This window comes from Dipodomys spectabilis, unplaced genomic scaffold, assembly GCF_019054845.1.
Source record: "Dipodomys spectabilis isolate Male_0828 unplaced genomic scaffold, ASM1905484v1 ptg000125l, whole genome shotgun sequence".
Taxonomy (NCBI): domain Eukaryota; kingdom Metazoa; phylum Chordata; class Mammalia; order Rodentia; family Heteromyidae; genus Dipodomys; species Dipodomys spectabilis.
In genome coordinates this window covers 22,845,861-22,869,017 of record NW_024870802.1, presented here as the reverse complement: position 1 = coordinate 22,869,017, position 23,157 = coordinate 22,845,861, and the positions used below count along the sequence as shown (strand labels likewise).

The 23,157-nt window shown below is 40.6% G+C and overlaps 1 protein-coding gene and 1 non-coding gene across 3 annotated transcripts in view; one reads left to right on the top strand and one right to left on the bottom strand.

The window, feature by feature from the left end:
* Nucleotides 1-23,157, top strand: part of Papss2 (3'-phosphoadenosine 5'-phosphosulfate synthase 2) — a 75,852-nt gene that overhangs the window by 40,607 nt on the left and 12,088 nt on the right. Inside the window, exons 2-9 of one of the 2 annotated variants that reach the window (XM_042689632.1) lie at nucleotides 2,047-2,164; nucleotides 4,938-5,173; nucleotides 6,533-6,671; nucleotides 7,189-7,307; nucleotides 7,505-7,618; nucleotides 11,155-11,266; nucleotides 16,336-16,350; nucleotides 19,948-20,153. In XM_042689632.1, coding sequence (XP_042545566.1) covers nucleotides 2,047-2,164; nucleotides 4,938-5,173; nucleotides 6,533-6,671; nucleotides 7,189-7,307; nucleotides 7,505-7,618; nucleotides 11,155-11,266; nucleotides 16,336-16,350; nucleotides 19,948-20,153 — 1,059 coding nt within the window. The remainder of the gene's footprint in view (nucleotides 1-2,046; nucleotides 2,165-4,937; nucleotides 5,174-6,532; nucleotides 6,672-7,188; nucleotides 7,308-7,504; nucleotides 7,619-11,154; nucleotides 11,267-16,335; nucleotides 16,351-19,947; nucleotides 20,154-23,157) is intronic. The other variant, XM_042689633.1, reaches the window with a different exon arrangement.
* LOC122116070 lies at nucleotides 632-768 on the bottom strand. Its single transcript, XR_006148882.1, has one exon. It is a non-coding gene; the product is annotated as a small nucleolar RNA SNORA69 (small nucleolar RNA).

The following is a 23,157-nucleotide window of genomic DNA, read 5'->3' as shown; positions in this document are numbered from 1 at the left end:
AGAGCACTTACCTGGTATGCATGAGATCCTGGGCTCAATCCCCACCATCACAAATAAATAATGATAAAACTATAGTACTCTATTAGAGTAGTTCTTTCTCATGAGCTGTGACTTATTTTTGTATGTGTGTACTGGGCTTGAACTCAGGGCCTTGCACTCTTGCTTGGCTTTTTTGCTCAAGAATGATGATCTACAATTTGATTCACAGCTCTACTTCTTGCAGGTTAATTGGAGACAAGAGTCTCACAGCCTTTCCTATCCAGTCTGATTTCTAACTGTGATCCTCATCTCTCAGCTTTCTGAGTAGCTAAGATTAAGGTATGAGTCACTGGCTCCTGGCCCTGTGAAATAACTTTAAACTAAGATGGCACATAGAATCATCTCAAAGTGCCCACAGATTAACAGAGCCCATTTAGGGACAGGGCAGCAGCCAAAAGTGAAATGTAGAGGATTCAGATGTATGATGTGTGTTAGAAACTCAGTTTGTATGACGTGTATTAGAAACTCAGTTACCACAACCCAGCCATGTACAAGTGATTCTCAATCTGTTTGTTTAACCACCATCATAGATTTTCTCCTTTATGTCATGTTATTTTTTTTAAAGCAACTTAAACTGTTTTTTTTTCTTGCTAAATGTCCATGTCAAGCTGTTATGATTTTACCTTCAGAAAGGCAAAATTCAGAAACAATCAACATGTTTTTTCTTTTAGTAGGATAATGGCAATACTTCCACAAGATGAAGGAAGTACTATAATTGCAACCTGCTTTCAACCTAAACTGTTTTATTGGCTTATTTTACATTTAAAAAATTCTTGAGGGCTGGGAAAGTGGCTCAGTGGTAGAGTGCTTGCCTTGCATGTACAAGGCCCTGGTTTCGATTCCTCAGCACTATATAAGAAAAAAGCTGGAAGTGGCGCTGTGGCTCAAGTGGTAGAGTGCTAGTCTTGAGCTGAAGAGCTGAGGGATACGCCCAGAGTTCAGGCCCCACGACCGGACCAAAAAAACAAAAACAAAAACAAAAAACTTGAAACATAGATCTGCTAGTCAGAGCTTAGAATTGAGATTATGTAGTCTTATCTTACCATATTAGGCTGATTTTATTAAAACCAAAATATAGACATTTGAATTAAACCTCTAAACTATCATATGTGGTACCTTTTTATTTCTGCCTAGGCTTATGAAACATGAAACCTGGGGAAAGTGGGAGCAGAGGTTAGTTCTTACGAGGAAGTCACCTGAGTTCTTAGGGACTAAACTTTCACTAAGTTGCTGCTGTCTGGGTAGGAGCCACAGGGACACAACTGACCTGAGCCATTTATACTGTCACTTCAGTGTATCCCTAGCTCCAGAAAAATGAAGATGCTACCCTAGCCGTCCCTCTACTCCTGGAGTATTTGAATTGGTTACCTTCAAGCCTATTGGGCTTGCATTAATAGAAAACAAACATTCTACCCTAACTTAAAATGACTTAACATGTTATGGAATGACATCTATTCTATAGCATCAAAATAGTCTTACTTGAATTATAATCTCAAAGGATCATGATAGATGCTCTAGCATGGCGTTTGTTTTTTAAAGTAGCAAAATTAATATCTGGAACTCTGTCTGACCATCATAGAAAGGAGATAGTTGGGGGAGAGACTGTGTATGTAAGGTATCATTGCATTCTAATTTTATTAGGTATTTAGCTGATTGTAGTGCATGAATTGACAAGATGTTAGTCAGTAACTTAAAAACAATTATTTTGTGGAAAGAAACAATTCTCATGAATTGCATTAAGAAGAATGAATAGAATGAAGAAAATAGGTACATGTACACATATTATATATATATATGTATATATAGCTAATGGCATAGCATAATCTATAGAAATAAAAGAAAAATTGTCTTAGGAAAGATAAGGGTGTCTTTTTGTAAACCATTTCATGTAAGCTGTTACATATACCAGCTTTGAAATTAAAAGATTAAAATGGATTTATATTGTTCCTGTGAATATTTTGCATTTTAGTAATCAAACACTGTTCTTGATCTTGTCTTGTTTTACAGGACAATCAGCAAAAATCCACCAATGTGGTCTATCAAGCCCACCACGTGAGCAGGAATAAGAGAGGGCAGGTGGTTGGAACAAGGGGTGGATTTCGAGGATGTACCGTGTGGCTGACAGGTATCGACCTGTATATCTATCAACATATCTATATTTTTATTTATTGAGGGTGTGACACAGTTTAAGAAAATTAGTGTACCACATTCACATGACACATGTTTAATTTAACTTTGAAGGAAGCTAAAAGCTGCCATAGGAAGCCTTAGTCTTAATTCTCCCATCATTGAACAATAGAGTTTTATCAAGTTGTAAGAAGTCTGTAGGGGTCAATTTCTCCTCTTTGATGGGATGTGATAGGGCCATCCTCTTTTAGCTCTAAGGAACTTAGGAATCTTTATGTTCATCACTAAATGCATTCACTGGCAGTTATGAATTGGCCTTTCCTAAACTGGACACCAAGCAATTGGATACCAAGGCATGGGTAACCAAGATTTTAGATTTTACAGACAGATATTCTCATGTGTTTTAATGTTTGACACTCTAAAGAACTGTTTCCTTTACTATACACAAATCTAAGACTCTATAAAGAAGAGCTAGAATATGGGCAAGGATGGAAAAATCCACTTGGCCGGTAATTGTCCTTTACCTGTAAAAACAACTTGCCTCCACTAGGTAACTCATTAAGCCTCTCTTTTCTTGTGTTTTTTTTTGTAACCACAGAATGTCAAAGTTAAGAATTATTGACAGAACTGAAATTAATGCCCAAGAATCCTAATATTGAGTACCAGTTTGAAAAGTGTTTCCTGGGAATGAGTCAAGCACAGGCCTCGACTCAAAAGGAACAGCCAAGTTCATTGTATAGACACAACTTTTCACATAGGAATGAGTGTAGATGAAGAGTGTGTTTATCCAGCATCTGAAATCAGTGGAAGTGCTGTTTTCTGCTCACAAAGGCAGATAGATTCTAACCTTAGTCTTCTTGTATTTTCAGCTGTTTGCTTAGTGCCTTTGGTTTCCTGGTTTCACTTATACATGGACCCTACTTCCAAACAACTTTCTCCATCTTCTGGACAGTCAGGAATACTGAGCTACTTTGATCAAATACATAGTACCTTCTTGTCACAATTCCTGAGAGTTTTACCCCAACTCTCTCCAAGAGACCCGATGCGTAGTAGTACCTACATCTGTATTCCAGAAATTTCCTTCCTGTCGTATGTTTGCCTTACTAGTGATGACAGCTTTTGTGTGGGACATACCGATAAATTCTAGTTTCTCTGATGTGATCCTCACTGGAAAACAGAAAAAAAAAAAAAAACTTAGGAGAGGGGCTGGGAAGGTGGCTCAGTGGTAGAGCGCTTGCCTTGCATGCCTGAGGCCCTGGGTTCGATTCCTCAGCACCACATAAGCAAAAAGAAAAAAGCCGGAAGTGGCGCTGTGGCTCAAGTGGTAGAGCGCTAGCCTTGAGCTGAAGAGCTGAGGGACAGCGCCCAGGCCCAGAGTTCAGGCCCCACGACCGGGAAAAAAAAAAAAAAAAACTTAGGAGAAGGAAAAACTATAAAGGTATATTCCTGCTGTGATTTTCTTTTACTATTTAAAAATATCACCTTTTCCCCAATTATTATTTTATTCTTAAGTTTCAGAGATTAGGGTATTAAACAGACAGACTAGAAGAAACTAAATACTTTAGATCCAGAGACTGAGATTTGAGCTCCAGCTCTGCCTATGACTTTGGAAAAACAATTCTCCTTCCTATGCCTCTTTCTTTATTTGTAAAATAAGCATACAGATCAGCACCTGTCTTATGGAAGTATAGGAGAACTAATTGCAATAAATTACCAATAGACGTAGCATCGTGCTTTGCCCATAGTAAAATTCTCAGTAAGTATAGTATTACCCTAATAAGTTAAAATAAATAAATATAACAACAATCTAGTTAAATACATTTCCTGAGACTTCTGTTTCCTGTGATCCTCGGATCTCAGCCTCCTGAGTAGCTAGGTCTACAGGAGTAAGCCATTGGAGCTCAGCTTTTTTTGTAATTGTTAAAAAAATTCCTTTCCACCTTTTCCAATCATATGTTGAATGCTGTCTGACAGTGGCTTGGCAACATGGGCTATTCTTCAGGTTCAGAATTCTCTAGGGCAAATGAAGTTGTGTAGTGCTTGTCCTCAAAGTGGCTCAAATGTAAGCTCTTAAGTGTGTTTGGTAGGCTGTATTTCTTTTTTCACAGTGTTCTCCCTGTGTTCCAGCTTGTGCTTTGACAGTGTGATGGACTGCTCATGGTAACTCTATTCTCATGTAAAGACCTTCAAGAATAGTTAGTCCTAAGAGTATGATTATTCCTAAGAGGTCTCCATACCGAGGTTAGTATGACTCTCTTCATTCCTATGTTGAGAGTCACTCTGGAGTAGCTTGAAGCCAAAAAACAGTGTGTGAGCATTGAGGTCAGATGGTTGCTTGGTGGCATGTGGCAGGGAAGTGGGTTTGGCATTCTCTTGGGCTTTGTGTCTCCCTCCACAAAGCCTACTTGCAGCCATCTGAGAGGATGAGACCACCATTATCAGAAATCTAGATTTGAATAAACAACTCTCTGATCTTTAGTATGCTCTGCAGGCAAAATAGAACACACAAAAAAATCATATGTAGCCCCTAGATCTCCCTATTTATAAACCACACTTGTTTTGAAAAATTAAGAGGGAGCAAGCTCTCATTTCAAAATTAGAAATAAACAAAAGAACTTGGCTTGCTATGAACTCTACTGTTTTGAATTTGATTTATGATCCATCAGAGAAATGCAATGAGGGTTTAGATACATTCAAAGGACAGATTAGTTCACAATATATCATCATAAACAATTGGAATCACCCCAGTCTGTCTTACCGGTTCTGGACAGGTCTCTCTGGTGCTGGAAAAACAACAATAAGTTTTGCTCTGGAAGAGTACCTCGTTTCCCATGCCATTCCTTGTTATTCCTTGGATGGAGACAATGTCCGTCATGGCCTTAATAAAAATCTTGGATTCTCTCCTGGGGACCGAGAAGAAAATATTCGACGGATTGCCGAGGTGGCCAAGCTGTTTGCTGATGCTGGTCTGGTCTGCATTACCAGCTTCATTTCTCCATTTGCAAAGGTAAAAAGATTTGTCACTGAGCATCATCTGTCCATAGTGCAAATGTCCTCCAAGTGCTGAGCACAGAGTATGGTGGGTTGAAAGGAACTACCAAAGGAGACCCATACTATACACACACACACACACACACACACACACACACACACACACACACACACACACACACACACACACACACACACACACACACGCTCCCTCAATTCCACTGTTTACTACTGTTTACTTTGTTGGTTATAGAGAATTCCTACATTCCAGATGCCATGGCCTCAGTTAACATAAACCCTTTCACAGTTTCAAAGGGCTTTTTTTCAGAGTTGAAAGAACAAATTCAAACAAAACCTCAAAACCTCTATAATTTCACGTGCCTGAACAAGACTGTTTACCTTGCGAAACACACAGGTTATGTGTGCTTAATGTGGACATCACTGTCACTGTTTTTTTTTTTTTTTTTCATATCAGGAAGCTGCTGGGAGCTACAAATAATGTGTAATGTGCTTTGAACATATCCTCAGAAAGAAATCTTCCCATGCCACCAGTATAGTAGTCTTTCTGACAGTTGTGTTTATCAAAGGGATATTTCTGGGCTTTCTAAGAGCACAAGTCTCGAGGATGTCAAGCACCAAAGCACACAAGGTTTTGTCATGAACTGTTTCATTATAAAGTTTTGTTTTGATCCATTTTTGTTTTAAAATATTACAGACAGTGATTTTATATAGCAGAGAGGCTTATTCGGTTTATAATCTGGGGGACTAGGAAGCTGGAGAGCATGGTGCTAGAATCTGAGGGCTCGTTGCTGCCTTATGATGAGCCAGGGAACATCCTATGACAAAACAGTGCAAAGATGGAGCTCAGTAATCCTCCCATGCCCCAGACAGGGTTTTGTTAGTTACCTACACTGGCCTCCAACCCCTGGATTCAAACAATCCTCCCACCTGAGCCTCCCTCTTGGATACTCCATCCTGATGACCATATCTAGTTTTAATTATTTCCCAAAAGTTCCACCTACAAAACCCATCAACAGACACATGTGAAAACTATGTTTCCAACACATAAAATTTGGGGGTCAGGCCCTGCACTGGTGGCTCACACCTGATCCTAACCACTCAGGAGGCTGAGATCTGCAGGCAGGGGCAGAAGAGTTCCCATGAGACTTATCTCCAATTAACTACTCAAAAAACCAGAAGTGGTACTGTGGCTCAAAGGGGTAGAGGGCTAGCCTTTAGCAAAAAGAGCTCAGGGACAGCACCCAGGCCCCTGAGTTCAAGCCCCACAACCTACCAAAAAAAAAAAAAAAAGGATCCAGAGCCTTCAAACCATAGCAAAACTCTTTTTTACATTCTTCAACATACCATTTTTCAGGATCGTGAGAATGCCCGCAAAATCCACGAATCAGCAGGACTGCCATTCTTTGAAATATTTGTAGATGCGCCTCTCAATATTTGTGAAAGCCGAGATGTAAAAGGCCTTTACAAACGGGCCAGAGCTGGGGAGATTAAAGGTATGTGAAGCAGCAACTTCACCTCTTACAGTTAACTTTCTGAGTCTGCTGATCTTCCTATTCTGTCCTCAGAAGTCTGCTAGAAGTTCCAAACTCTGTTTTCCAAAATTGCACATAAAGTATACAACTTGTTACCAAATTGTAATATGTTCAGTATGCTCAGAGGCTTGTTAACATGTGGTTCTGAAAAATCTCTTAGGAACTGTTAGCTCAACCATGAGCAGTAAAGTTCAGAGAAGGAGAATGGATAAGTACATTGAGATAGGGAGGGCTGTTCAGTTTATTCTTCTTTCCTTTTTGATGTGAATCAGTTGTAGAGGTATCCGCCTTTGCCAGATGTTATTCTTAACTTAGGACTTTATTAAAAATACATATGGCAAGAAGTCAAGGATGGCTGTTGACCTTTTTTGTCAACAAATTCTTAGTTTAACACATTATCCCAATACGTGTTATATCTTATTGATTAAAAAAATGATTCTGTTGGTATGCAGGTGATTTATCAGTTAATACCTTGCAGGATTTACAGGTATTGATTCTGATTATGAGAAACCTGAAACTCCTGAGTGTGTCCTTAAAACCAACTTGTCTTCAGTGAGCGACTGTGTCCAACAGGTGGTGGAGCTTCTCCAGGAGCAGGTGAGGGCCTGGCTGTCTCTCACTTAACCTTCATTGACTCTCACTTGCAAGGCAGACACTACTCTCTCACTTGAGGGGGCTCTTCCCCAGCCTTTCTTTTTATTTTTTCACTAAATGAAGCCACAAAACATAATCTGTCCTTTTTTTATTAAAGCATTCTTTTTACGCTTGTCACTTACAATTGTTGTCGATTTCAGAACATTGTACCCCATACTATAATCAAAGGCATCCACGAACTCTTTGTGCCAGAAAACAAACTTGACCATGTCCGAGCTGAGGCTGAGACTCTGCCATCATTGTCGATCACCAAGGTAAGAGGGTACAGGCTGTTAGAGGAGAATCAGGCTTCATGTCAGTCATAATCCATTTACAAACTCTTCTTTTTTTTTTTTTTTGCCAGTCCTGGTGCTTGAACTTTGGATCTGGGCACTGTCTCTGAGCTTCTTTTGTTCAAGGCTAGCATTCTACCACTTGAGCCACAGTGCCACTTCCAGCTTTTTGTGTTTATGTGGTACTGAGGAATCGAACCCAGGGTTTCATGCATACTAGGCAAGCACTCTACCACTAAGCCACATTCCCAGTCCAACAAACTCTTGATAATAAGGAAGGGATGTATGAGAGCCATATAGGGAGAGTCTAAGTCACTTTATTTCTGCCCCCCTTTTTTTTTTGGTCAGTTGTGGGGCTTGAACTCTGGGCCTGGGCACTATCCCTGCGCTCTTCAGCTCAAGGCTAGCACTCTACCACTTGAGCCACAGCACCACTTCCTGTTTTCTAGTGGTTTATTGGAGATAAGAGGCTCAGGAACTTTCCTTCCTGGGCTGGCTTTGGACTGTGATCCTCAGATCTCAGCCTCCTGGGTAGCTAGGATTACGGATGTGAGCCTCCGGTGCCCAGCTTCTGTCCTTTTTTTTTTCTCTGTCTCCTCTGAACAAATCTCTCCCCAAGACTTGCCACAAAGTAGCTGATAAGTGCCATGAATGGAGGCAGACTTGGAAAGCAACCTCTATATTTGCAGAGGACAGTTTACACAGATGTCACTGTACTGCAGGGAAGGGTAATAATTTTTTTATGTTTTTATGTTAAAACGTAGTATACAGTGGGGTTACAGTTACATGAGTAAGGTAATAAGTACATTTTCTATCGAGCTTTGTTACCTCCTCTTTTGTTTTTCCCCTACCATCCCTTCCCTCCCCACCTCCCCAACTCCCCCCACCAAGTTGTAAAGTTCATTTTCAACATAGTGTCTTGTACATGTCATTGTTACAATAGGTCAACCTGTATCCTTGTTTCAGCATTTTGTTATTTCCCTTCCCCAAATTAGAAAAATGTATGTACAAGATTCAGGGCACCAACGTCAAATTTGTTAGGAAATGATAAGACTTGGGAAAAATTATATTAGGTGAAGTAAGCCAGGCCCAAAGAAACATAGGTCCTATAGTTTCCCTTATTTGCAATAACTAGTATAAATTTAGGACAAGCAGAAAAAGTCAAAACCTATGTACATATGACCATATAAGATGATGTTAAGTGAAATGAACCCCAAGATAGGGACACAACTTGTTTTTTTTTTCTTGCTATTGTTTTTAATGTATCTAAAATGTACTATGTGATTTTTTTTTTTTTGTTTCTCTTGTATGTTCTTCCCCCATGGTATAACCCCTGTTTTCACTCTATTTAATAATTATTAGTTGGCGGTGATTGAGATACCTTTGTCCAGAAGGCAAATGTCTTTTGATACTGCTAATATTGGTCTTTTTTATAACTATAAATATTTATACCTATATACAATTTGGATTTTTTGAAACATTAGCCATGCTATCAATTTTGGAGAAAAAGTATCCTGGACAACTGTATTTAGTTGAGAATGTACAGAAATTAATAACCTTACTGGTCTAGAAACATTAAACATTTTTCCCATATGCACAAGAGTGATACATTGTATTAAAAATGTAAGGTTTTGTCTGCATAAATTTGATAACAGAAACTAATTTCAGTATTTTTTATTTTTTATTGTTATTATACAGGTGTTGTGCAGAGGGGTTACAGTTACATAAGTCAAGTAAAGAGTACATTTCTTTTTTTGACAATGTCACCCCTTCCCTTGCTCATTCCCAGTTTTCCCCACTAGCTTGTATAGGTTCATTTTTAACATAGTGTCCAGTGAGTATCATTACTGCATTTGTTAACCCTTTGTCCCTCCATTTCTGCGTCTCCCATTACACTCCCAAAGACAAATTATGATCAAACAGAACAAAAAGCAAAGAAAACAGAAACAGCAAAAAAAAAAATAATAATCAGATGCACACAGGCATTGTGCCTTTCTGTTCCTCTCCTAAGAGGGTCCTCCTTTAGTCTCACTGTGTGTTAATGCCGAGAGACTTGTATAATTTATTATGTCCCAATATAAGTATTCTTTAAACAATGAGAAAAAAAAGAAGAAATTTGAAGCACACAAATAGCTGCCTTGACCTAAAGTGATGTGAATGCCTCAGTCTTTTCTCCCTTCAAAGCATACTTTTCCTTGGTCAGGGAGTCCGTCTGAGGAAAAAGCTGCACTGATTTTACCTAGAAGCTCTAAGCTGCAATCCCAGGCAACTGCTATGCATATGAACTTCTTTTTTTTTTTGTTGTTGGTCATGGGACTTGAACTCTGGGCCTGGGCGCTGTTCCTCAGCTCTTCAGCTCAAAGCAAGCGCTCTACCACTTGAGCTACAGCACCACTTCCGGTTTTCTGGTGGTTCATTGGAAATAAGAGTCTCACAGTCTCTCCTGCCCGGGCTGGCTTTGAACCGAGATCCTCAGATCTCAGCCTCCTGAGTAGCTAAGATTACAGGTGTGAGCCACCAGCACCTGGCGCATAAGAACTTCTTATGGTTAGCATTAATTGCTTCATACAAGATCAAGTCTTTATTGATACTTTTTATTATTCCATAAAACTCTGGAAATTTGATAAGGGGCAAGGTAAATAGGGAACTTGCTTCAGCTCATGCAGATCCCATACTCTAGTAAGTCATAGACAATTTATCTGTCAATGGATCCCCTGACCTATAAATAAATAAATCCTAAGCACCCTAACACTCTAGGCAAATAAGTAAGCACATAATAATTACAATGCCATATTGAGAATTCCTGTAACAAATTGGTCTGAGAGGTGGAAAACTTCAAAAATCTAGTAATGAATTGATTAGGTCACAGGGATGACAGGAGAGGTTTTCGAGTAATGATCCATGAGCTGGAGTGTAAAGGTTGAATAGGCCAATGGCCTATCAATAGGCCAATGGATGAAACACAAGCCTAAAAGCCTGTGTGTGCAGACTACACATCGCTTATTAGTATTGTTGGCAAACAGGTACCAATTTGGGGAAAGAAGTCCTTCCGTGAGTCACCCTGAGGAGCCAGACCTTGAAGGACTTTCAATGAGTATCATGCTAATAATTTTGGAATTTTTTCTTACAGTCAGTTGCTTGATCAATTCAATCAGTAAGGTCATCCAGAGAAAAACAAAACAAAACACAGAGTCAAACCAGAATTTGTGTGGGGAAAAAAATGAACAGTGAAATTTCAATTCCACTTCACATTGTGAGGCTAGTTATAGCCTAATATGTTCAAATAAATCATCTCTCAATTTGGCATGGTTTTACCCCTCTTCCATAGGAAAGTTCTATACTCACATCAATCTGGCTGTTAGGTTATATGCCAGAATAACCTGTAGAAACAGGTTATATTCCCATAAAAGGTCTGCTTCATGCCCCTGTTACCTGAATAAGGAAGGAGTGCCCTGGGGCTGGATCGATGCCTGAGAACCAGGGTTCATGGAATCTTCCCTACTATTTATGTTTTGCAGCTGGACCTGCAGTGGGTCCAAGTTCTCAGTGAAGGTTGGGCCACTCCCCTGAAGGGCTTCATGAGGGAGAAGGAGTACTTGCAAGTGATCCACTTTGATACACTTCTAGATGGTATGTTTCTTCTTGTTTCTTACTCTATTATTTAAGGAAAAACACTTTTGCTAGAAATTTACATAATTGTTCATCTTCTCTTTGTCACTCTTACTGCGAAAGTATTTGAATCATTAATGTGAGCTCCATTCTAGCCCATGTAAACTTCCATTTTTAACTTTTTGTGTTCTCAAAAGATTATTGATTACTTAAAGATAAGGAAATGCATAATTAAAGTTTTTACTTGCACACACAGTCATAAGAAGGTGTTCCCAACCGCTCTTGGCTTTTCTTGAACGTTCAGAAGCACCATCCCCCAGTGATGGGAGCATTGGGCCAGCCAAGATGCACTCAGCAAGGGTGACTGCCTTGCCTGGCACCTCCCATTCTCCAATCCCTCCTGCCCAGTGGTGTCACTGCCGCTGCTTTCCTCAGTGAGTGCTGAGGTGTCCGCGTTTAAACCCACTCAGAATATGTCAAGACAGCTTCACCCTCTAAACCTACAGATGCCCATTCTGAGCACAGGGGTTAAGGACTTTTAGAAAAATGATCTAGTCAAGGTTAGAAATGTTACACAAATGTTGCACAAGAATTTAGGACCCTTCTTTGATCGTTTTCTTCCTAAAACTGTCTGAACTTTTCAAATACAGCTTATCTATTTCATGACGTTGGGCCATGGCCATCAGGTGGGGAAGCAACAGGGGTTGAGTCACTAGGATTTATAATAATTCTGAATAAGGCTTCAGACCTTTAAGGAAGAAAGATCAGATTGGCCTCTGCCTGGGGAATGGGGCATCGAGTCAGTAGCAAAGCTCATGGATAGTCAAGGGGGATGTTTCTCCCATTACTCCTCTGCCTGCACTTTGAGGCTTTCATTCTTCAGATTAAATAACATTTATTCTGGAATAAAGCATTTTCAGACAAATGCTTTATTTCTAGCTTGCCTCGAAACAGAAACAATAATAACAATGCATAGCTGCACAGCATTTCTTTACTTTTTTATTTTATTTTATGTTTTTATTGTAAAAATTCTGTGCAGAGGGGTTACAGTTACATGAGCCAGGTAATGAGTACATTTCCTATTGAGCATTGTTGTCTCCTCCTTTGTTTTCCCCCTACTATCCCTTCCCTCCCATCTCCACAACTACACTCCCCTCAAAGCACTTTCTCGGGTATTATTTCATTTCATCCCTACAAAAGCTCTGTAAAACTGACCACTGTTATCCACTTTACAGATGAGATAAGCTGAACTCAGGTTAAGTGACTTGCTCAAGTTCATACCATTTGTAAATGAGATCATAGACCAGAATCCAGAGTCTCCAACATCTTCTGACTCCTGACCTGGTCCTTTGTCTGTGCTGGGGTTGCTCCCCTCATGTCCTTTCCAATCGAATCTAGAAGGCAGATGTCTAGACAAGGAAATGTGACATTAACCTGATGTCTTAATTTCAACACATGCTGAACACAACTGTTCCTGAACTCAACAGCCACCTACATACAAGAGGTTGACAATATGCATGTCCAAACTCACACTATGGGCCAGCGGATGAAGTAGTCCATGGTTAAAGAGGAGTCTCACTGAAGACAGTGCTTTTTACCTTTGCTCCATAAAGAAAAATGCCCAGGTGGCAGATGTGGTTGCAGAGGTCAGTTTTAGTGGAAGTTAGGGGTCCTTAGTTTGTAGTCTCAGACTTCAAGGGGAAAGGGATAGTATCTTCCTAGATGCCACACACCACCAAAATGAGTGGCCTGCATTTTGAAAAGAGAAGAGGGCATTTTCCTAGATTGGGATTTTGGCTTTTGATGGGTTCTATGACCCCAGATCATGAAGGTCAACGCATGCCAAAGAATCCTTCTGCATAAATTTAGGCAAAACTGGCACCTTTCCTCTGACACCATTCTGATTTCATTTTGTGGATATGACATACTGACTTTCTGTTTCTTATTTGGTCCTCACTAGCCTGAGGTGGAGGAAGTGCTTGCCACTGCTCTCACTTCCCAGGTACTCTTGGTGCGCATTCTCCAGCATTGGCCTGAGATACAAATGAGCTTGTTTTTCCACTACAACTTGAGTCTCCTGGTTCTAATCCCTGCTGGCTCATAAAAAATTCCAGTGCTTTCCAAATATGCCTAAGTGTTTGTGAGAGTCCCTAGAGGGTGTGCCCTGTGCTCTTGGATCAGGCCCATAGCTGTTGCTATGTGCTGTGTGGATCTGTGTGGTTCTCCGCCCCCACAGCAGGGCAGATCCTGCCCAATCACTCCACCATTAAGTTCTTGGTACTGGTGGGGCTGTGGCAGTTAATCGACTATTGCTTTAGTGGAGGGATGGATGTTCCCTTCCTCTGTGTTAACTTTAGTTGAGACTCCCTAGAAGCTTGTTTGTATAGCACAGAATTACTCTTGGAATTTGGAAGGATCCCTATCTTGTAGCTCCAGGGTAGTTATGTCCAGAGAGGTTCAAGCCCAGATTCAGCTGTTCCTATAACCTCTACTCCTTTCCAACCTACAAGCCCTGTCCTGGGGCTTTAAGACTTCTTTAATCTTATGGAAACTGTCTGCTAGCTGTGCCATCTGCTTCTATAACCAGAGACAACTGGACATATTTACGCAGCCTAATTTATGCAATATAATTAGGACATATTCTGAGCCCTGCCTCACCCCTAAGAAGCATTCTCAGTTCCTAGGTAAACTAATAGATAGAAGTAGATACTGGGAGCTGGTCGCAGATGGCTAATGCTTGTAATTCTAACTACTCAGAAGGCTGAGATCTGAAAATCATGGTTCAGAGCCAGCCTGGGAAAGAAAGTACATGAGACTCTTATCTCCAGTTAATCAAAAAAAGCTGAAAATGGAGCTGTGGCTCAAGTGGTAGTGTGCTAGCCTTGAGCAAAAAAGCTCAGGGACAATGCCCAGGCCATGAGTTCAAGCCCAGACCTGGCATGTACACACACACACACACACACACACACACACACACACACACACACACACAAAGATACTAGGGCTATGATGTCCTGCATACCTCTACTATTCTCTGTCTCATTTTAGTTTTGGCCTAACTGAAGGCAGAAAGTCTAAGGAATACGACTGTGAACTGCAAAGCCACCTGGGTTGATTCATATGTTAGTTATGTGCTAGGGACCTGGGCCCAATTATTTAGATTCTAGTCTTAGTTCCTTTATCTGTAGAATGGGAAAAATTCCAGGACCTCCTTCACTGGGATATTGAACGTATGAAAGAATGCCCAGTCCAGTGTCTAGCAGGGGATGTTCTCTACTGTCCACATTAGCTATTACCAGGAACACCCCTCCCCTCTACCCCCTCACACACACTGAATACAGTTAAGTGGCTATCCACCATCATATCAGTTTGGAATAACACCTGTAAGGTCATCAGCCAGCACCAAATCCCTCTTGAGTGCCTCATATACCAGCATTCATCTAGCTGCTGGGGGTAGAATAGTCATAAGGACATATGTATGCACTTGCTGGACAGCCAGTATGGCTTCTCTTCTGAGCCTGAGAGTAATAGTTTCTTCCCACCACATCTGCATCTGTGAAACTTCTTTCTTAAGTCAAAGGACTCTTTCAGTGGAATCAGTGGCAGTGCTTCCAGCAGTTGAAACTGAACTGCTTCCCTCAAAGGGGTTGGGCTTTTCCTCCTTCTTCCTGGACAAAGCCTGGATGTTGTCTGCAGGAAGCCAGTGGCAACACTGGACTTTCCATACTGAGGCAGAGGGAGTCTCTGGGCAGCCCCTGGCTTGACAGCTCTTGGACTAAGGAGGCAGAGTTAAACTCGAAAAAATAATTTCTTTCTCTATTTTTAACTTTATCCACCTCATGAAACTCTGCATTGCCACCACTGAAAATTTGAAATGTTTTGTGTAGCCACTTTTCTCTGTCATTAAACAATGGCGAATTTCTTGGTAATCTATAATGGTTTTGTTTTTTTTTTTAAATTCTCGCCATGTCCCCTAAAAACTATTTGTTCATTTTCTCTTTTTTGGGGGGTGGGGGGTCCGGTCATGGGGCCTGAACTCTGGGCCTGGGCGCTGTCCCTCAGCTCTTCAGCTCAAGGCTAGCGCTCTCCCACTTGAGCCACAGCACCACTTCCGGCTTTTTTCTTTTTGCTTATGTGGTGCTGAGGAATCAAACCCAGGGCCTCAGGCATGCAAGGCAAGCGCTTTACCACTGAGCCACCTTCCCAGCCCTATTTGTTCATTTTCTCAAAGGTTCAATTTCTCCCTCAATTTAAAGATAAATCTCAGTCTATTTAGTCCAAAAACAAAGGCAAAACATCTCCAAAGCAATCATGTGTCACGGTAATTGTAAATTGTTACTTCATCAATTACTCAAAAACCCCCCCTTTATCTTAATACCAATATGTCACTTTATCTCTCACTGGAGAGATAGTTCCAAGGTTGTTTTAGACTCTCTTATAAATGTCATACCCAAGCTGAAAACTGGAATAAGCTTATGTTGACTAATGGGATCAAGACATAGCTGCCTTGTGAGAAATCATCCTTCGATGGCTCTGCACATGTCACCCGCACTTTCTATGCACCAACACCTCTAAAGTTTGACACAGGCCAGCCCACTGAACCCGGATAACACCACTGTGAAGATGTTCTGTCCACACAGAAAGTAAGTTTTAGAAAGGTTAAACAACGAGTTATTTGAAGCTTAGATTCATATCCATATTTTTCTGGCTCTACCTAGTGCTTCTTTTACTGAGCATACTTTGATTCCCTCTAAACTTTTGGGATTCTAGGACATTCTAGGGAACTTTGCCTTTGTATTTTGTCTCAAAATATGGTTGTTACATTACACATTTGCAAAAGATAAATTCTTGCTGAAATTAAAGGGACTATTAACAATGCTTTGGAGTACATTGAACAATATTCTATACCAATTCTGATGTTACCAGATTTTTGCTGGCATCCTGTATTTTTCAATGGTATAACAAAGAGCTCAGGGTATTTTTTATGTTGTCTATGTAAAATGCCATAATAGGAACTTTTTCCTTGACATTGCTTTAAAATTATTTTGATGGAGAGCTGAAATATGTTTCTTATGTTTGTGTTTCTCTAGGCATGGTCCTTCTTGGTATGTACTTGAACTTTCCAAGTAGCTAAATTACTATAATTAGATATATTAATTTAAAATTGTTAAAGAGATAACAAAAAATCTAAATTAACTAGCTGGAATTGTTATCAGCTCATGATCCAACCAGTTATAGTAAAACAATACATTGCTACAGTTTTTCTATTGTTTGGAGTACAAACAACAGGAAACTTCTGGATCAGATGCAGCTATTGTTTATAATGTTGTGCTCAGCCAACAGTATTAAACATGCTTCTAAATTATGGCTGCACATTTTATTCCTGAGTTCTTTTAAATTTATATCTGCTTTCAATGACTGTTGTTCCACTTGTAGTTTAATAAATCTGGACATACTTTTCCAAAGTGTTTACCAAACATTCAAAATTGGCAAATCCACATTGGATACTATTTAAAGTGGATGTACCTGGTTGGATTGTGTGAGTTTGTACTTCTTTCATTGGTGATGTATGATTATGCATGAATTTAAATTCAAGCTATCATAATTGATAGTTCTAGAAATGGAAATAAATGTAGATCTCCAGTGACTGCAAATACCTGCATTGTACCAGAATGAAAAGGTAAAATTTTGAAGATATTGTTTATCTCTGGTATTGTGTTTGTCATTGATATTCTTTTCAAAGCCTATGTGTGCAATGAAAATTCTTTTCTTTTTCTTTTTTTTTTATTGTGAAAATACTGTACAGAGGGGTTACAATTACATGGGCAAGGTAATGAGTACATTTCTTATCAAGCATTGTTGCCTCTGTCTTTGTTTCCCCTTCCCATCCCGTCCCATTTCCCACACCCCACCCCACTACCCCCTTATCCCCCCCTCGGCCAAAGTTGTAAAGTTCATTTTTCGACATAGACTTATACATCTCATTGTTGCAATGGGTCCACCTGTATCCCTATTTAAACGATTTGTTTTTGTCCTTCCACAAATTATACCAACATCAAATACAGTGAAAGCATGGGTTATACCATGGGGAGAGACATACAAAGCAACAAAGAAATCATCTTATAAATATATTAAAAACAATCGCAAGAAAGAAAAAAACATTTGAATACTTATCAAGAAAATGTGGTATATATACACAATGGAATTCTATGCCTCCATCAGAAAGAATGACGCCCCATTTGTTAGGAAATGAAAGACTTGGAGAAAATTATATTAAATGAAGTAAGTCAGGCCCAAATAAACTTAGGTCCCATGGTTTCCCTTATTTGCAATAACTAGTATATGTCTGAGTCAAGCAAAAAAGGTCAGATAAGTTGATGTTAGGTGAAATGAAGATTCTTTTATACATAGGAACACTCAATGGAACCCATCAGCTGATCTACAAGGAAGGCCTGAAAATTATTTAAGGCAAAGAACGAATTATTCAATTGGACTAGATGTTATCAGTTGGATTTTCCCTGATTAAAACCCATAACATTCTTCCAAAATGAGATATAAAACAATAAAATCATCAAGGCAGTTCCCACCAGAGTTGAAACAATTGAAGGAAAAGCTGAAAGTCCAAATCCATGTTTAAAGCTACAGAAAATATTCACTGCACTCAAACTGTCGTATAAGTTTAAGTAATAGAAAAATAGAACAAGATGCCAGTGGAAGCCACAGTAAATTTGTATACACCCACGTGGAACGCAGCTCTCAGTGTATGGGAGCAGTTGGTTTGTTAGTCTGTAGGATTCCTTCCCATGCCATACCATCATGACAGCCAGCACTGCTTTGTCCTTACCAGTGTTCACACAATGCCAAGATACAGATGGATCAGAAGCTGCATTGCTCAGGGAGCCCGTGGACGGGGTGAAGCAATGGCCATAGAAAAGTGAAATGTAATGGGGTGTGACTCAGGAGGTAGAGTGTCAGCCATGAGCAAAAAAAGTGACAGATGTGACAGCACATGGCCCCAAGTTCAAACTCCAGCATGGACACACATACATACAAAGTCACATGCATACACACACAGATGCTGTCATCATTAGTTCAATCAATTATTAAACTGGGCTTTTATGTAATGGTCCTCTGAGAAGTGGGACACCTGTATGGCTGGTGTCCCTCTCCCTGATTCCATGTTTTTAGTCTCTGCATTAGTCAGTGTTCTTCAGAGAATCTGAACCAACAGGATGTGTATGTATATGTGTGTGTGTATATATATATATAATATGCATATATATACATACACATGCACATACATATATGACATGAGAAGTGGGAATGTGGAATGTGGAAGCTGGCAAGTTCTAAATCTCCAAGGTAGGCCAGCAGACTAGAGACCCAGAAAAGAGATGGTCAAGTCCAAAATCCAGTGGTATTCTGCTGCCCAAATTCCCTCTTTTGAGGTAAATCTATGTTTTGTTATTTCATTTTGTTTCATTTTTTTTTCATGATACACTCCATCCATAATATGGAGGAATGTCTGCTTTAATCCAAGTCTACTGATTTAAATAGTAATTCTCCTTTAAAAAAAAAAACCAACACCTTTACTGAATCATTGAGAATAATGTTTTGCCGAATAACTGGGTACCGTGACCTAGCCAGGCTGACACATAAGATTAATCATCACAGTTTCTACGTCTGTTTTTCACAGTATTCCAGTCTCTTCCTTTATGGTCAAGCTGTTTACATTTTGTGCTGCTGAAGCTCTAGCTTCTTAAAGCAGCACACTCTATACCTCCTGATTGGTAAGTCAGAAAAGCTGGCTTATTTAAATTCCTCCAAAGTAAGGCATAAAGGTGAGAGGGACTCCTGAAGAATTTACGTGAGCTGTAGTCAATTATGTTTTCACTCCTTTGAGTTTTTTCACGTTGGACAGTCTCTATTATAGTTGAGCTAGCTAGACTTGTGTGTTCCAGATGAGTGATATCATCAGTCTCTTCAAAACTATTTCAAGGCAGTGTTGTACCTGGACCACAGTGAACAGAACTCCTTGTTTTGGGGATCCCATTAACTAATGTAAATTGTCTGATTTTTTTTTCTTTCTTTTCAGTTCAGTGCACTGGCAGTGCCCAATATTGATTAAAAGGTTCATGTCTAAGAAAAATAGTGATTTCTGTTTTGTTTCAACTTTCATTTCGTTTTGTCAAACTTTATATAGTTGAGTTGTTAAAACTTTAAACTTTAGAGCTTTGGGATCAGGACAAAGATTTTTAAAAGGACCTCAGGAAATGTCCCCTTCTTATCTGCAAAATGAGGTCCGGTACTGAGCTGACCTTTGATTGTACTCGGTCCACTGTCTCATACACTCTGGCTCCTGCGTGTGGAGGCCCCCTGGGACTTCCTGTCACACACTCAGGGAAACTGGGGCAGCTGATGCAAACACATTGGATTCAGGTCTTAAAGCCTTTTCAAGGGACTCTTCAGAAGGGACACTGTCTATGTTTGAGTTATTCATAAAGGACAGCACACCTGTGTCAGAGGTTGTGGTGCAGACCTGTAACTTCAGCAGTTGGAAAGCAGAGGCAGGAAGATGGCAAGTTCAAGGCCAGTCTGGGCTACAGAATGAGACTTTGTCTCAAAGAAACAACAGCAACAAACCCAGGAGGGGACACCCTTTAGATCCAAGTATTCATGCTTCAGGCCGGGTCTTTCCGCAGACGGAGTGATCAACATGAGCATCCCCATCGTGCTGCCGATCTCTGCAGACGACAAGGCAAGGCTGGAGGGGTGCAGTGAGTTTGTCCTGACCTACGGTGGGCAGAAGGTGGCTATCTTACAAGACCCTGAATTCTACGAGCATCGGAAAGAGGAGCGTTGTTCTCGGGTGTGGGGCACAACGTGTGCAAAGCACCCCCATATCAAAGTAAGTGGCAAAACCTTTGGAAGGGCTTTCTCGATCTACTTTTTACCGAGCACAACAAATGATTCTTTTTAGTTTTCATGGAAGCCTAAAAGAACTGATGGAAGACTCATTTCCTTTCATGTCTTTCTTTATGTTGGTGGTGATAACTGAAGTTGGAACTCATACTTGCCAGGCTGGCAGATAGACTGGGTCATGCTTCCGGTCCTATTTTTCACTGGTTATTTTTAGGGTAAGGCCTTGTTCTCCGGCACACGCCTAAGCTTCCCACTATAGGCTTTCTGTTGTCACTGGGAACACAAGTGTGCACCACCGTTTCTAGCTTCCCATCCATGGAGATGGAGTTTCATGGACTTTTGTGCCTGGGTGGGCCTGGCTCCCACTTCTCACTCTCCCATGTAGGTCGGGATGACAGGCACTTGCCACTTACCCAACTATGGGTTGGAGAAATGGCTTTCTTGCTAACTTTATTTCTCCAGACAGGCCTCAAACCATGAACTTCCCATTCTCTGCCTTCCAAGTAGGGAAGGCTGAATGTCTAAGATAGATTTTTACATTGGGAGATTTTGAAAGGTGGTAAAGAATGTCTTTCTGTTGATGGCTGGTCTTGATGACCCCCTAAATCATCTGATTCTCTGATGCCCTCATCCTCAGCTAAGTGGGACTAAGTAGATAATTTAGTCTCACATCTTTAGTAGAGGACCCAAAACAACAAGTAGAGTTGGCAGCCCTGTTCCTCTGAAAAATACACACGAATTGTGTCCAACCAACTCTTGGAAAAGAACTGAGAGTTCGTGATCTGTTGACAGTGAATGGGTCAATGACATTTCTTCAACCAAGGATAACTAGCACAGATATTAGCTGAGTTCTCAGAGGAAAGATTATGCATTTTTACCAATGGATAATTTGAAGATGAAAAATGTGTTTATGTGGTGAAGATCATTGAAGGCCTGTCCTCTCCAAAAGCAAAATAGACCAAACCTCTCTTAACCCCTTGGGCAGCTTCTAACTACAGATAGGGTTGGTAGCCAAGGTCTTGAGGACTGGTTGAATGGGGTTCCACTAAAAAGCTGTAATTGTATGCAAAAACTATTTCTCATCTAAGATAAAGGCACGAGAGTAAAAATGAAGAGAGCATATTCTACTCATTTCATTCTTCAAATTCCCCAGCTAAAGCAACTGTCAGGAGCTATCAAGGCCTGGGCGCTTTTGAACATGAACAAGGCATACTGGCTCTTCATCAAGGACACCAAAATAAGCCTCACAGCTTATGACCCTGTAGAAAATTAAGGTTTGGTTTTGTTTTTCTTCAGTTGTGAAATATTCCAAGATAGGAAGGACCTTTTCATGGCCCCTGGTGGTGGCCTCTGGAGCCTTTTTAATCAAACCACAAGAGGTCAATGGTCAAGTAAAGCAGATTTTAAATTTATTGGACACAGCTAACTGCCCTCAAGAGAAGTAGCTCTAGGGGCTGGGAAGGTGGCTCAGTGGTAGAGCGCTTGCCTTACATGCAGGAGGCCCTGGGTTCGATTCCTCAGCACCACATAAACAAAAAGAAAAAAACCACAAGTGGCACTGTGGCTCAAGTGGTAGAGCTCTGGCCTTGAGCTGAAGAGCTGAGGGACAGCGCCCAGGCCCAGAGTTCAGGCCCCAGGACCGACCAAAAAAAAAAAAAAAAGAGAGAGAGAGAGAAGTAGCTCTAATCTTACACACATGCAAAGCAGGCTGTTTTTCTCAGAGGATGATAGTCCTTGAGGTTGCTGGACACTTAACTGGGGGCTGCTGAGGACTGTTAAGTTCTAAGCTTCCTGTCTTCTTTCCTGACTGTAATCATACAGGCTCAAGACTGTAATCATATAGCTATTGGCCATAAGAATAACTGTCTGTCATTATCCTTCCTCGGATATTTTTTCTTCAGATACAACATCCACATGGCTTGCACTAAAGCCATCAGGAAGCTCTTAAAGTGACTACTTCTTTTCCTCTGTCTTGTAGTACATGTCACCAGTTGCATTCAGTTTCTTAGAAACCAGGGAGAGTGATGGTGTTGCTTGGACAGTGACAATATTGTCAGTGTCTTCTGTAAATATTTCCAGTGAACTAATGGAGAGAAATGGGCTGTGTATAACCAGAGAAGCCACTCAGTCCACATGCACTGACTACACTTGGGGAGCTGAAGGTTCATTTAGCAAATGCATAGCACACAAGATTTAGAAGGAAAAAACTGTGTATGTTTAACATCTTAAAACTCATAGTAATAAGCTGGATGCTGGTGGCTCGTGCCTGTCATCCTAGCTACTCAGGAGGCTGAGATCTGAAGATCACTGTTCAAAGCCAGCCTGGGAAGGAAGGTCTGTGAGACTCTTACCTCCAATAAACCACCAGAAAACCAGAAGTGGCACCGTGGCTCAAGTGGTAGAGTGCTCGCCTTGAGCTGAAGAGCTGAGGGACAGCACCCAAGCCCAGAGTTCAAGCCTCACGACCGCAAAAACAAAAAACAGTAATACATTAAGGTAATTTTTTAGAAACAGAAATGTTCCCTAAATTGTCATTCCCTAAAATAATCATGGGCATTTCTTGTATTTCTATGTGGTACTGAGACTGAAGTTTATAGAAAATGATCCAATGCCAGCCAAAGAAATGGTCTGACTCTGCTCTCCAGCCCTTCACGTGAGAGCGCTCCTCTCTTTCTCTCTCCCCTCTCTCTGTCATCCTGGGGCATGAACTCAGGCAACATGCTCTCCCTTAGCTTTGTCATTCAAGGCTAGCACTCTACCATTTAAGCCACAGATCCACTTCTAGCATTTTGCTGGTTTATTGGAGTTAAGAGTCTTACAGAGTTTTCTGCCTAGGCTGACTTCAAATCACAATCCTTAGATCTCAGCCTCCTCAGAAGCTAGGATTACCGGCTTGAGCCACAGTGCCAGACATGTGGCACAAGGGCATGCTTGACCTTCCATTCAAGGACTCTCTTTGAATCAATAAATATAGCACCTGTATATAACCT